This window comes from Jatropha curcas, chromosome 9, assembly GCF_041381405.1.
Source record: "Jatropha curcas cultivar XTBG-Jc1 chromosome 9, XTBG_Jcur_1.0, whole genome shotgun sequence".
Taxonomy (NCBI): Eukaryota; Viridiplantae; Streptophyta; class Magnoliopsida; order Malpighiales; family Euphorbiaceae; genus Jatropha; species Jatropha curcas.
The window spans coordinates 8,713,823-8,728,695 of record NC_143159.1 but is presented as its reverse complement, the minus strand read 5'-3'; the positions used below and the strand labels follow the sequence as shown (position 1 = coordinate 8,728,695).

Sequence of the window (14,873 nt, the reverse complement as noted above, 5' to 3'; positions counted from 1 at the left end):
ACCAAAATTTAGAAATTTTAATCTAAATTTTGGGTAAATTTCTAAATTTCTAATTTGTTTATTCAATTTTGAGTTCAAATCAAATTAGGTGATTACTTTAAATTTAGTTTATAATTTATGATTTAAAATTTACAAGAGCATTTGTTAATGGTAGTGTCGAGTTTCAAGTGAATAAGAGAAAGCTAAATGTGCTATATAAATTTTTGTTTTGCTATATTGGTCTTCTTTTTGGCAGATTTTGCATATGGTTGCTGTTTCTGGGATTAATTGCTGAGGTTATTGAGCAAGTAATGCATTGGATGCAAATACAAAGATTAAATATATGAACATTTGATGTTCAAGTAGATGTTGTTCATTCTGCTTTGAGCTCTATGGAATTTGTTTGTACCATTTTTGTGAGCGAATGAGAAGGAAAACAAATGAGTTGAAAATGAGGATATGTTAATTAGAAGATTTACGGTAGTTTGATCATTCTATTAAAAATTAACAGAAACATGTGTGTTTTTTGAACGGAATGATCAAATAATATGATGAAATGAATCTCAGGGATGTTATAAATATTTATATAAATGTCAATGACTACTTAAATAATTATGGCAAACCTCATGGACGAAATAATTATTTTCCCTTATTCAATTTATATTTATATGAATATGGATAATTGATATGTTTTTGAAACCTAATCAAACACTTTAACTTAATCTAAAGTCTAACCAGTTTAATTGAACACAGTATTATTTGAACTCGGTATTATTTTATGAATAATTCTATGAATTTGAGCTGAGATTATTCCTTTCATATCTAACCAATATTTAGTAGAGGAAACATGTTTTAGAAGAATTTAAGTTATCTTTACTTTTTAAAAAAGTTTTTGCTTTTTATGGTTGTACATTACCTTCTTTTTCTTTATCTTCAAATTGGTATTTATAGTTTCAAGAAAATTTTGTTTCAGGATATGATCTTAATTCAAGTGAATGAAGACCTTCAAGTAAATATACAATTTTTTTTTTTGTTTTATTTCTATCATAATAACTTATGCAGCGGGAGACCAGTTTCAAAGATTGCATTTGGAACAAACGTATATCTGTTTCATAATACTTGTCATATTTGGAAGTTCACGTATTTTAACAAAACCATTAAATTTGTCTGAATTACAATAAATTATTGAATAATTTTTATATATTACTCTTATAATAAATTATTGAATAAATTTTCTACATTACTCTTAATTTAATACTAATTCTCTAAAAAAATTATTAAATTAATGTCATAATTATTAGGCATATACAAAGTAAACATGGAAAAAAATTATTTATTACTCGTTGAAATCACAAATGTGATAAGTATTTTGAACAAATTATTTTCTCAAATGTGACAAGTATCATGAAACGGGGGTTGTACATAAAATTTTAAAATATATATTACCTCTGTTCCATAATATTTGTCACATTTGGAATTTCACATCCCTTAAAAAAAACTATTAAATTTGTCTAATTTACAATAAATTATTGAATACATTGACTATATTGCCTTAGTTTAATTCTAATCCTCTAATAAAACTATTAAATTGAAGTAATAATTATTGTTCATATACACAGGATAAATATGGAAAAAAATTATTATTCCTCGAAACCACAAATGTGACAAATATTTTAAAACAAATTATTTTTTCAAATGTGATAAGTATTATGGAACAGAGGTAGTAATATTATATCATTATACTCCCTCTGTGCTAGAAATAAATCATTTAAGGTTGTTGTACAAGGATTAAAGAAGTAATTAATTCTCCTAGATTATAACAAATTCAAATATAATTTGACGAAATTATCATTTATTTCAAAACCAATAATTATTTGTGAAAATATTTATTGCAACTAATCTAAACAATGGTAATATTGAAAAAACATCATTTATTACTCCTAAAAATACTTAAGACGACTTCCATTACGAAACAAAATAATTACCCAAAAATGACTTATATTTTGGGAAAGAGAAAGTAATAGTTCAATGACGAGATATTATTATCTTTTTAGTTATTAATGATTTTCGTGTAGCAAAGAGACCATTTAATCATTGCCCTAGCATTCAAAAATTCAAAACATTGAAAATATATAGTAATTTTCTCTCTCTGTCTCAAAATATAAGTTGTTTTTGGGTGATTATTTTATCTCAAAATATAAGTCGTTTTGAGTATTTTAAAGAGTAATAAATGATATTTTTTAAATATTATTCTTATTTACACTAAATAAAATAAATACTTTAACAAGTAACTATTAGTTTTGAGATAAAGAATAATTTAGTCAATTTATCATTGATTTTGTTATAATCTAGGAAAATTAACTACTTTCTTAATCCTTGTATAAAAATTTTTGAGTGCTTGACCATCTTTATTAAATTACTGATCTTGGCATTACTTTTTTGGTTAAGATTAGTGGTATGAGTTGTATAATGATTACCCATTTTTAAAAATCATGAAGGTATTGATTATGATATTAATTATCAAGTCATTAGCTTGGAAAATTATTTTTGAACATTCCTAATGACACCCTTTTGGCTTGTGACCATTTCTTATGTTGAACCTTCAACTTTTTTGGAATTGCCAAGTATGGAAGAATGCTAAATTTTTCTAAAACCTGACCCACTCAACTCATAATTTTCTTCAATTTCTTCAAACCCTTGCTACCCATCCAGTTCCGGTCTATCATTCTAGACTAGAAATTAGTTACAAATTATTTTTTTATGGTATTTAGGGTTTAGGTCATTTTCGACGACTTTAAGTAGATTTTCATAATTTTGGTAACATAACAATTGAATTGCTTTTAAATGTTAAGATAAAATTAACTATTTGAATAGTTTTTTATAACACACTAAAAGTTAAACATTTTTCCATAAAAAGATACATTAACCTCTAAAATCTAATTTAAAAGTTATGTTACCGAATATTATAAAAAATAACGTTTAACATTTTAACCTGTTGCCGAACACCACCTATTTTATCAATCAGATCCTTAAACCCAAGCCCTTATTTAATGTAGTACTAAGAAAGCAGAAATTTGATCTTTGGGGACGCCAAATTGCAACCTCTCTCTGCTGTTTTAAATACCTTTCTTTATACAGAATGAAGAGATTGATTCATGCATAATACCATAAAGATGTGAACGTTATTCAAACATATAAACTACAACTTGCTTACAACCAATAGACATCTCATCTTATTTAAGAAAGAGGATTTTAACCTATGAATACATGATCAGAAATAGAGAGTTGAGTAGCCCATACTACAATCAACAATGATATGTAAGAACTATATGAGACTGTTCTTTATGCGGTCTTCCCTTCTTCAGCATAGAGTGCTTTGATTTCCTCAACATCATCATAGCTTCCAAGGAATATTGGAGAACGCTCATGTATCTTCTGCGGAATCAAGTCAAGTGCCTGCAAGACAAATAGCGTTCACTGTAAATATTATTCAAACCCAAGAAGGCACTTTAAGTTAATTGATGAATATTTTTCCCCGAGTTTTATGTAGAACTACTTCAATATGATGTAATTTCCATAGTTAAGAGTGGTTCCAATTAGTTGTAGCCCGTCAATGCTTACGAAACTAAGTTATTATGGTCTTTTGATCTAAGTGGATATATAGGAGGGGGAAAAAACAGGCCTAAACCTTCATGTAGCAGAAGAGATTTTACGTATTGATGTTCATGAGAGAAATGAATGGAGATTTGAATCAGTAACAAGAACAAGAAAATAATACCCGTTGCTTGCCAGTGAAAGCCTGACCTCCCGCTTGTTCCATCAAAAAGGACATTGGAAAAACTTCATACAGAACACTAGGACGCACAAATTAACCAAAGTGAGTAGCAAAATGAAATAACTTAGACAGGAAAGCAATAGGTTAATTGAGTATTTCAAGGATGCCATCAAGACAAAGAACCATGAATAAACATACCGCAGTTTTCCATTTGGGCTCTTCTTATCAGCAGGGTACAAAAATATCCCTCCATAAAGTAATGTGCGATGGACATCAGCGACCATGCTGTTTCATTGAAAGATTGTTATCAGAAATGAAGAGATTTAATTGAATGTAACAAAGCCAGATCAAAAACATAAATGGTTAGCATCAAATTCTGTAAAATTTGGATACTCAGCTATCCAAATTGAATGGTTAAGCATATTTTTCACACAAATTGCAGATCATATAGAAATTAAAGCACATACAGAACATTGTCCTCATTTGCCAATTTGAATTAAATAACACAGAAACAGTACTATTGGTTACAGAATTCACAAATTAGATAATAACAATTTGTCCATGAGATGCTTCAAGGTCCAGATAGCATAATACTACTCACTACAGGATTTAGACTATTACTTTAATAGGCCAAATTATCAAAATATCCAAAAATTAAGGCTTTCTCAATTTTTGTATAAAATGGGTGTTTGAATTAGCATTAATCAACTTAGTGGAATGGCTTTGACATCCTTCAGCATCTCTATTTGCTACTCTGACTGGCGATTGCAAGGCTGCATTGTGGTGGAATTGACATTGGAAATTGCAGCTCAAGGTAGCTTACCTATACTCTCTCACACAGTTGGAGTTATTCAAGGGACTAATATTGTCACAGGCAAGCCTAGTTAAACTACTAGTCATTTTGTTTAAAAGGATTCTGCTACAAATTTTGCATTCAGATGTGCAATATATGATTTATTTGATGGACAAGTGATTAAAGAAAATCGTACAAGTTAGTAACTCAAAGAATCATAGATGTTGCATCAGATTCACCCAAGAAAAGAAATGGAACAAAAGAAAGCAAAGGACATATTACAGATTAAGATTCTGAATAGCAGAGTAAGAAACAGGCAACTAAAACGATTAAATTTAGAATCATAAGAAGAAAACATTAAATGCCAGCAGGAAGAGACTGGTTAACATCCTATATAACCCCTATCAAAGGATAATAGACTGTCAATTTCCATTCAATTATTAGGAATGTCAACCAAAGATGAAAGAAAGGACCACCTAAGACACAATTGCAATAATTAAATGCCAAATAAAAATTTTAAAAATAGAAATGCCACAGTTGTCAGGGAGAGGATTCATAATACCTTCCAATGTATCTTAGAGACTTTGAGGAGGAACCATCCTTAGGGAACTTGCATTTCTCCACATACCTAAGGCCATATAATGTCATTAAACTACAGTAAGGAATCAGTAGAAAACTAAGAGAATTTTGAAATGCATCTGCATACTTAGCTGTTGGGCCATCCCAGTTCTTTGCATTTCCTTCATTTACTGAATAAATCTTTCCTTTCTTTGGAATCTATTAAGAAAGGGGGAAGGATTGGTGGCTTAGAAATGAAAGCTAAATGTAAAGAATGAAAACGCAACAAATAAACCAGAAGATATTAAGTGAAGAGAGTCAGAGATGGCTAATGTCACTTATTATGTATATGTGATTTGAAAATGACTTCTGTCATTTAAACCAGGATTTTTCTTAGGCCTCTAGCCCTATTAAAAACTATGCGGATAGGCTTAAAAAGTGGTAATTAAAGAAATATTCGCATATTAGTCCATTTAACTTGCTCCAAGAGGATATTGTGCCGTTTGACTTGTTGCAAGAATTGATTTTCACATTTTATTCTAGACATAATGCAAGTTAAAAATATTTATGATTTCAGTTTTCATCAAATTGATGCAGCAATCAGATAGCATACTCTAATATCAGGATGTGTCAGTATGAACTCCCCCAGGGATGGATCAAGGGTGAACCCATTCACACCACCTCCAGTGCTCAATACAAGCTGCAAAATCAGATATTCCTTAATAAGTGAAAAATTGAAGCACTGGTCAATACATGTCTGAAAACTATGAAGCACAAACAAAAAGAAACCTTGGAAATACTGATTCCTAAAGCTCCAATAAAATAAGTTCAAAATAAAAAATATTCTCTCAGATCAACAAGAAAATGCCAAAGAATTAAAAAATATCAATCCACATTTTCACAAATTTTACAAACAGAAGCTTTATAGCTTCACATTTGCTATCCTACATACATTATTTTGTGAAGAAAATAAGTTCCCTTAAAATTTGACATCTTGAATTGAATCCATATGAAAGTGAAAGAAATTTTACAGAATCTAATTGCCCTTACAAATCCCATACACAACAAACGAAGAAATAACTTTGTAATTTACAAAAACTAACAAACTCTAGTATTTCATACCGTGCAAGAGCTTCCATACATGCAATAACCAGCTGCTAACATATTTTTCCCAGGTTGCAAGACATCATCTAGAGTTGGATCATGGCCATGTTTCACCATGTAAATCCCAAAGATCTAGATGAAACATAAGACATTCAATATATAACTTCGATATCGGATTATTCTGGAAAAAATCACTTTTTATAGTGTCAGTAAGTAAAGGATTCCAATTCAAGTACAAATTCCTATCATGATAAAGGCCCTACCGTTCCAATGGAAACACCACAGTCAATGTTAGAGGATCCATCCAACGGATCGAAAACAACACAGTACCTGCTCATATAAACAATTAGTCCACACCGCATACAAATAAAAATATAGTCATAATAAAACAGAATAGGCTACAATAACTAATAAAAATGAGTCTGAAAGTAAATACTTTCCACGCTTGGCAGGCTCCACAAATGTTGCTTCCTCATCTTCCTCCGATACAAGGATGCACTGCCACAATATTTTAACTGTTAGAGAAAGTCAAAACTCATTATCCTTAAACCACCATAAATCAATAGATTATCATCGATCCTGTTACTCACTGTTCGCCCACTGCTTACTAAGGCCTTGACGAAAACTTCATTTGAAAGCACATCCAACTTCTTTTGCTCTTCACCCTTTAATAGTCAAAACAGGCAAAAAGAAACAAAATAAATTAACTTTACAACAACGCTCCTAGTAATAAAACCACAGAAGTTTATCTATTTCTTTTCTTTTTTTTTTTTCTTTTTTTTTTTGTTTTTACATAAATACCTTCAGTAGAGAAAAGAAAAACATATAGCAGGATAAATAACATGGGTTTTGGGACCAATGGACAACTTGCCTGAACATTTGTCTCCCCAGCAAGTCCAATAAGCTTGGCAAGACCCGCCTGCACAAAGTAATAAAATATTGGAGATAATAATTTTTTGAGACCAATATAAAGATATAAAGCTAAAAAGCTGTGAATATATTCTTGCACTTAAACACTAAAAATATTCTATTTCTGATTTCCCACTTTTTTTATATTTCCCCTTTCCATTTTATGCTTGGCCACCACAATTGACTGACTACGAAGTATAAAAGTACATTAATAACAAGAAGCAAGTCAAGCAATGTTTATTATGGAATTTCTTCCCTTTTTTTTTGTTGTGAAATTGAAACGAAAAACGCATAGAATCAAGAAGAAAAACTCACCCTCATAAATTCATTAGAGGAAAAAACTGAACAAACTAAAATACTACGAAAAGGAACATAAATGAAACCAAAAAAGAAATAAATAACCATTTGAAGAATAGATAGAGAAAGAGAGATAGACCTTGTTAACAGCAGTGCAAACGAATTTGCATCCAAGAACAATATGACTAAGCAAAATAGTGAAATCCCCACGCGAATCCGGATGCTTTGATTGCTCGTTCAGAACAAACCTAGTTATGGTCATCAAATCGGTCCGGTAAGCATCGGCTGCGTGATCCATTTCTGCGTCCCCCTAAACTAATACTACAAAAGTACCATAAAATATAAGCTTTACGGGTGGTGGTGACTTGGGTTATGAAAGGATAATTATAAGATTGTTGGGTTCGAGGAGGAGTGAGTCAGAAACAGAGAGGCAACGGATATATACGAAAACGATATAGGAGAGAGAAAGAGAGAGATTATGTAGGCAGGGATGGGCTATCTGATTGCAAATGGAAGTTTCGTAGGACACGTGGCGAGAAGAGATTGAGGGAATCAGGTGTGTGGCCATCACTGAGATAACGCCTTTCTCGTCGTCTCCTCTTGCCTTCTCTGTGACTGTGACTACGACTCTGACTGCGTATTCGACGGTTATGAGGTTTTTGTCTCCGTGCGTTTTGAAGATGACGAGTTGGTGGTGCACCTGGAGGCTTTATTAAATTAATCAATTTATTATTATTATTATCTCCAAAAAATTTTTCATACTTTATTTTAAAAATTTTCGTTTTCCTTTTTTTTAATATATTTATTATTGTCATCTTATCATCATTCTTGAGTAGTTTTGATAGGTCAAAGAATAATAATTAAAATGGACGAAGGCAGCGCGAATTATTTTTATAATTTATAATTAAAATTTATATTATATTAAAAATTATATATTTCCAAGGATTTAATTATATTACACAGTTTCTATTTGTTTATTTTATTTCATTTGGATACATTTTTAAATATATGACTATAAATATTAAATATGGTATTAAATTTTGGATAGATAAATGAATTATAAGTTAATTTAACCAAATATTTAATTTCATTGATAAACTCTTAACATAATAGCTCAAAAGCTCATTATTCAATCCTCTTAAATTAAAAATAAAAAAAGAAAAATCACTTATCGATATAATATCTAAACCTATTAATTTTGATGTCATAGTACTTGATATAAGAGACAATTTTCTAATATTATTTATAATAGTTTGAAGTATAAAATCCTTAAAACAACTCTTTAACTATTTTTTTTAATGGAGGTTTTTCTGCCCATCTGTTCAAGAACGTGGTCGATGGATATGTTGTTCTCCTGGATAGGCAATGAGATGTGCATTTGGCAAAAATTTTCACGGGGGCGAACTTTGTGGCATACGCCCAATGAAGTCATTTTTGGTCTTAGGGGTTGCAAATCCTTCACCTTCCATCTCTTTCGGTTGGGTCTTGTCTTGCTATAGATTCTGCGGGGTTTGCATGGGCTCGTGCTAGCTGGTCTTTCCTTTGGATAAAAATAATATGCTTAAAATACCTCTTTAAATACTTTCAATATATCAAGAAATAATGAAACTAAATATTTCATACAATTAAACACAAACATTTCAATTTGCATATTTAATCTTTTCGAATGCTAATAAAAACAATTACAATAAATATTTATAAATTGTGTGATATATATTATTATTTTTATTTTAGAAAAATTAATTATATCGTGTAAAAAATAGATAGCTTTTCATGGCAAAATTGTATTTATTAATTACACATCAATAGTATACTACTCAAGTAAGACTCTCGATTAAATTAGATCAATGTGAAAATACTGATGTGTTACTTAAATTAGTAATATTCACTTGTCTTAATTACTTTAGAAATCAATAAATATTATGAAAGTGTAAAAATATTGAACAGGGTAATTAGCGTCAAGTTACATGAATTGATAGACGGTTAACATTATAAATAATATTTAATAGTAAATTGAGGGATTAAACAGTAATATTATATTAAATGTACATTTCAAAAAAAAAAAAATATTACATTAATTGTGATTATGTAAAGAAGCAAAATATTTAAACACAGGGATTATGATAATTTCATGAAAATAATAATTTTCAAAAAGGAAAAAAAAAATTGGTATCGCAAAAGTCCTTCCCTCGACTGTTGATGGAATATGAAACGTTTTTTGCAGGTGTGACCTCCATTTTCAGGTTAACTTTTGCCTTGGGTTTGCAAAGTCAATGTACTTAGACAAATCCTGCAATGCCTAGATCTCTCAGCTTTAAATTCTGCACTTCGCCTGCCTTTTTTCAATTTCAAAGCACTTGCATAAAATCAGGACACTCTTCCGCTATCCTTCATGGCTGCCTTATCTTCCGCTACCGCCAAACATTGCGATAAAAAATCAGCACACTTGACCCATTTAGATGAATTAAACAGGTGCCTACACCAATTATTTTCGCCGTAAAAATCAAACACCATATTATGAACTCAAGCTCCCTCCATAATTTAAAAGACAACAATTCATGGAATGTAATTAGTGTGGATTGCAAATATTGATTTATTGATAATGAATTAATGATCACTATTTAGTAAATGATTTATCTGAAATAATTACACTTCAAACTTAACTAACCTTTTGGAGATACTTTCGGTAGCAAAATTCATTAAAAAAATCTTGAAAAATTCAAATCAAATACCTTTGGTATTTGGCATAACCACAATCCCGCAATGAGTGCATGACCACTTCCAAAATCTGTAGAATCCAAAAATTAGAGAGTGAAGAAATATCATGTAAAATCAATATAAAAAATGAAAAAAAAAAAAAAGTAAAGGAAGAGTAAGAAATAAATGACTATCGCAATGGAGGCTACAATTCTTATTTATTGTTAAAAAGATGAACTTCCATTTGATTGACGATAAAAATTGACGATAAAAAATAAAAGATTTGAATTAAAAAATTATAGTTATTATTAATAAAAAAAAATTAAACAGAGCATAGCCTATGGATCTAAAAAGAGTAAAAGTTTATTAACCGTGATAAACGGAAAAATAAATAACTAAAAATGATCAATAAAAAAGAAAATTTAAAGAAAAAGGAAATGCTGAAATAGAAGAGCGCCAACTCAGCTTTTTGAATTTTTTTTGCTTCAGGATTTTATATATATATCCAAAATTAATCCTACATACTTATTTGTTATGTAAAATTTTGTAAGGAAAAAAAAAAAAAAAAACAGAGAAGTTATAGGGTAACTAACTTTTAGCCTGCCTGTATATTATTCTATACTCAAAGTTCATTGATCCGATTGATTTGGATTCGTTTTAGCGGCCAACGAAAATAGATAATGTTAGCTGCCAATGAAAATAGATAAAAGGTTCTCCTTAAGTATTTAAAGAGATTTTATATCCAAATTCAGCCTCGATGCTGAAATATATAAACAAATTAAAATAATAATAATATTAATTAATATTCAATCGATCACCACTAGGGATGCAAGTGGTAAGGGTATTTTATGGTACCCGTTCGGCTTCAATCCGTTTAAAAAAGATATGAGTAATTATAAATAAATTTGAAACAGATACAAACAGTAAAATTAATTACTATCCGTTATGGATACGGATAAAATACGAGTACAAATCTTTGGATATCCGTTATCCGTTACTCGCTATATTAAATAGATATCTCCAAAAATTGTCCCTTTTTTTGTCGGTCTTGCAAATAAAATACAGCTAAAAAGTGAAAGATTAAAATTAAAAGACAAATACACCCTTGCGACAAATCTAATAGGCCTTCGCCACTTCCTCCTTGTTTCATCTCCTCACCACTAAATATAGATTTAATTTCATCTGTAGTCTCTCAATTATACACTCTATTACATTGCAATTTGTTACGCAAAAAAATCAAACCATTAATTTTTATTACCTAAAACAAATCCATCAGTATAATCGATTTGACATTTAATAGATTGTAAACATGGGACATTGTAAACATAAGAAATTGTCATCATTATATAAAAAAGAATCATAGATTGTTTTAATATGCTGATGTGGCACTTCACATAAGGAGAGAGAAATTACAGTTTTTGAATATCTTCTTTTATCTTGATTGGGAGAAATTTCTGATTTCCAAGAAAAAATTCCGTGAAAAAATGTCTAACATTTGCAAGTGCCTCAAGTTTTCATTTTCTCTTTCATTCCACCTCTTAAATTAAACCAAAGATTAAACCCCATTTTCTCTTCTCCTATACACGATAGCCAATCAATCTGACCCCTTCTTGCCGCTGCGTCATTATCCCCATCAACATGCGGCCAGGATGAATGGAAATATACTATCCATTCTGATATAGGTACTGCCAATTAGATCGTTGTGCCACTAGTATTCTTACTCTAATTCTATCGTTGTGCCGAAAGTTTCCTTATCTTTCTTTTTTTTTTTTCTTCCTTTTTGTGAGTTTTTAAAATTTTCCCTTTTAATCTATTATTAAGCGTATTTTTATTTGGTTTGATGATAATAATTGTGGGTGTTTTGATTTATTTTTGAATTACTGCAATTCAAACGTTGTGGAATTCTTAATAATCCAAGCTACTGAATGTTGTACTTTCTCTATTTTAGATGTATGAGTCTTAATTATAATCCACGTTATAGCAAGTACCGAACTTCATTTGAGATTAGCATAAAGTATTATGAAGTTGTTCTAGATCTTGATTTTAATCCTCTCTTAACTTTTAATATGGCATTTAGCTTCATGTTTATTGCCTTAACGTAGCAATATGAGTATGACTTTGCTTCATTCACAGTTTTAATTATTGCCATCTAAATAATGGTGAGCTCTTTAACATATGTTTTTCTGATCTAAATAATGGTGAGTTCTTTAGCATGCATTTTTCTATAATTCTTTTTAATATGCAACAGTTTGTTTTGACATTTTTTATGATTTATTTCTTAGATTTTATGAATCATTTTGCCTCTCACTGGAGATTACTTTGGCATGGAGATCTTCGCAACAAAGAGAACTCCATCATTGACATGGAGATTACTTTGGCACTAATAACAGTGTTATAATTCTTGGCGATAAATGATGCTATCTTCTTGAATTTTTTTTTTTCTCGTTAATTTTTGAAAACTAAAGAAATTGAGGCATGATATGATTTTTGTTGTTTTTGTATTTTAATTTGTTGTGTATTAGCATGTGATTAGGGAGTGTTGTGGTTCTTGGCAGTAGAATTTAAAGTACCTTATAGCATTAATTTTCAGGTACTGTTATTATTATTATTATATGTGTCCATTTTATATTTGTGAAGTTGGTATTTTCTATTTGAATTTGTGCATGCATTTTGGTTATGAGTTTGTCATGTTATTTTTATTTTTTTCGTATGTATGTAAATGGGTATTCCCCGTCTAAAATCTGAAATGGTTTTGAGTTGAGGGCCACATTAATGGTTATTTCCTTGAAAATAGTTTTGATGCTTGCAGATCAATTAATAAGTATGCTAATTGTTGGGAAAATTTTGGTCTAAAACATTTACTGTACATATGCATATTCCATGATTTTCATGTACAAAAACAGAGTTGAGTATATGCAATCAAGCCTGAAAATTTGTAAATGGGCTTACGTCGCAAGGCAAATCAAGTAGTTGCCTTTTTAGTGTGCTTTTGCATGAAATTATCCTTTTTTTTTTTTTTTTCATTTTTTTCCTGTTTTTTATTAGTACTATTTTAACTGTATCACTTATAAGTTCTGATTTAGTATATTTCTTGTGTCTTTTGTTGTAAACATTATTCACCATTTAATTACCATTAGTACGAATTTATTTGCTTTGAATCTTTGGTGAATGTTTGAATAAGATATAGATATATCAAAGTAATCAAAATGGCATTGAAAAAAGAAGCAACAACGAAAGTGATCATACGGAGGGCGATGACAATTAGTTTTAAGTACAAATGAATTAGTTTTATCCCGTTCTCCAGGATAGCAACAAAAATTAGAAATTTGCAGCAGCTGATATGACATTGGAGTATATGTTCTTCAAAAGTTATATAGTCTAATTTGCTATTAATGTTGTTTCTTTCTTTTAGTAGTCTTCAAAGTTTAAATTGTTAGGAAGTTTTGTTTTTTTGAATTTTCAGCCCTTTTTCAATTCTGTTTTGTTTGTAATTAAAATGAGTGTCTAAATTATATAGTTTCAAACCGAGAGAAATTAGGATACAATTAACAGAGAGAAATTATTTGGCAAGAATTAAATTATATGCATAATTTTAGTATTTTAGATACTAAGTTAATATGCGTTAATGATTCTTTAAAATAATCAAATTTCAAAATTTGAATGTTATCTTCTTAAAATAAAGCTTTAATAGGAATTAAAACTGAGTTAATAAATATGAATGATTCTTAATGAAAATAATTTCGAAATTTAGAAAACTTTGCGCATGCGCGCAGGTATACGCCTAGTTGTTAGTAGAAATTGTATACCAAAAGTGGCATTTTCAAGTGTGAACAATATCAAATTACTATAAACATTACTTTAATCACATGAATTCTATCAGATAATTACGTTGATTAAATGCTTTTAATAGGGTATATTAATTAATTTTCTTGTAATAATATTATATTTATAATTGACATAATAAAAATTTTCCAATAAAATCTATTCCCGTAAAAAAAATAAAAATAAAAACTAAATAAAAAGAGAAAAAGAGCGGGCAATTGAAGTACAGAAAGTGTTTGGTTTGCTGGGTTTGTTTGGATCAGAGCTCCAAAAAGAAATAAATTTCAGATGCACTACCCATTGAAACCTTAAAACGGTCGATTTTAACTTGAAAATTTGAAACGAACCAAAGAAATAAGAGAATGGAGTTTGATGACGAAGACTGGGGTTTAAGCGCAGAAGAACTCGACTCGCTTGAGAAAGACGCTAACTGGAAGGTCGGTCAACAATAACAGCAGCAGCAGCAGGATTTCTCTTCTTCTTCCCATAAAACTCAGCCCACACTTTTTAACACCACCGAACCCATCTTTGATTCTCTTTCAAAGAAGGTAAAGCTCTCTCCTTTTCTTGTTTTGATTACCGCTCCTTTCGTTTAATTTCTTAGTTATACTAAATACTAATTTCTCATTCTTCTGTTAATTTCCTTATTTTTTCCATTTGAATTTATTCCGTAATATCAACCTGTTTTAATGCTGTTTTTGCATTAGTCTCATAAACAACGTATATACAGGCTTTAAAGACACTGTCCCTTTTGAATTAATTTTCATTTATAGCCATGCTTACATTTGAATTTGTGCCCCCAAATCACGGAGCTCTAGCTAAGTCCCCTGTCTGCTAAAGCACTATAAAGGCCATTCATTCTAAAGTTCTATTTCCCTCTTGATGATGAGAGGAAGGAAGAAGAATTATATCATTTTATAGAGTAAAATTTGTTTCCTG

The 14,873-nt window shown here is 29.9% G+C and overlaps 1 protein-coding gene and 1 long non-coding RNA gene across 2 annotated transcripts; one reads left to right on the top strand and one right to left on the bottom strand.

Annotated features, from left to right (window-relative positions):
* Nucleotides 1-3,189: 3,189 nt before the first annotated feature.
* Nucleotides 3,190-7,856, bottom strand: FBP (Inositol monophosphatase family protein). The gene is made up of 12 exons (XM_012210632.4): nucleotides 7,555-7,856; nucleotides 7,081-7,128; nucleotides 6,800-6,874; nucleotides 6,646-6,707; nucleotides 6,473-6,539; nucleotides 6,228-6,341; nucleotides 5,719-5,805; nucleotides 5,254-5,324; nucleotides 5,110-5,175; nucleotides 3,953-4,039; nucleotides 3,758-3,833; nucleotides 3,190-3,435 (listed from the first exon to the last, which is right to left on the bottom strand). Exons 1-12 carry the CDS (start codon nucleotides 7,711-7,713, stop codon nucleotides 3,322-3,324), a joined length of 1,026 nt encoding a protein of 341 aa, XP_012066022.1. The 5' UTR covers nucleotides 7,714-7,856; the 3' UTR covers nucleotides 3,190-3,321.
* Nucleotides 7,857-11,565: 3,709 nt separating this feature from the next.
* Nucleotides 11,566-12,748, top strand: LOC110008956 (uncharacterized). Its single transcript, XR_002283755.3, has 2 exons — nucleotides 11,566-11,794; nucleotides 12,395-12,748. It is a non-coding gene; the product is annotated as an uncharacterized LOC110008956 (long non-coding RNA).
* Nucleotides 12,749-14,873: the final 2,125 nt, after the last annotated feature.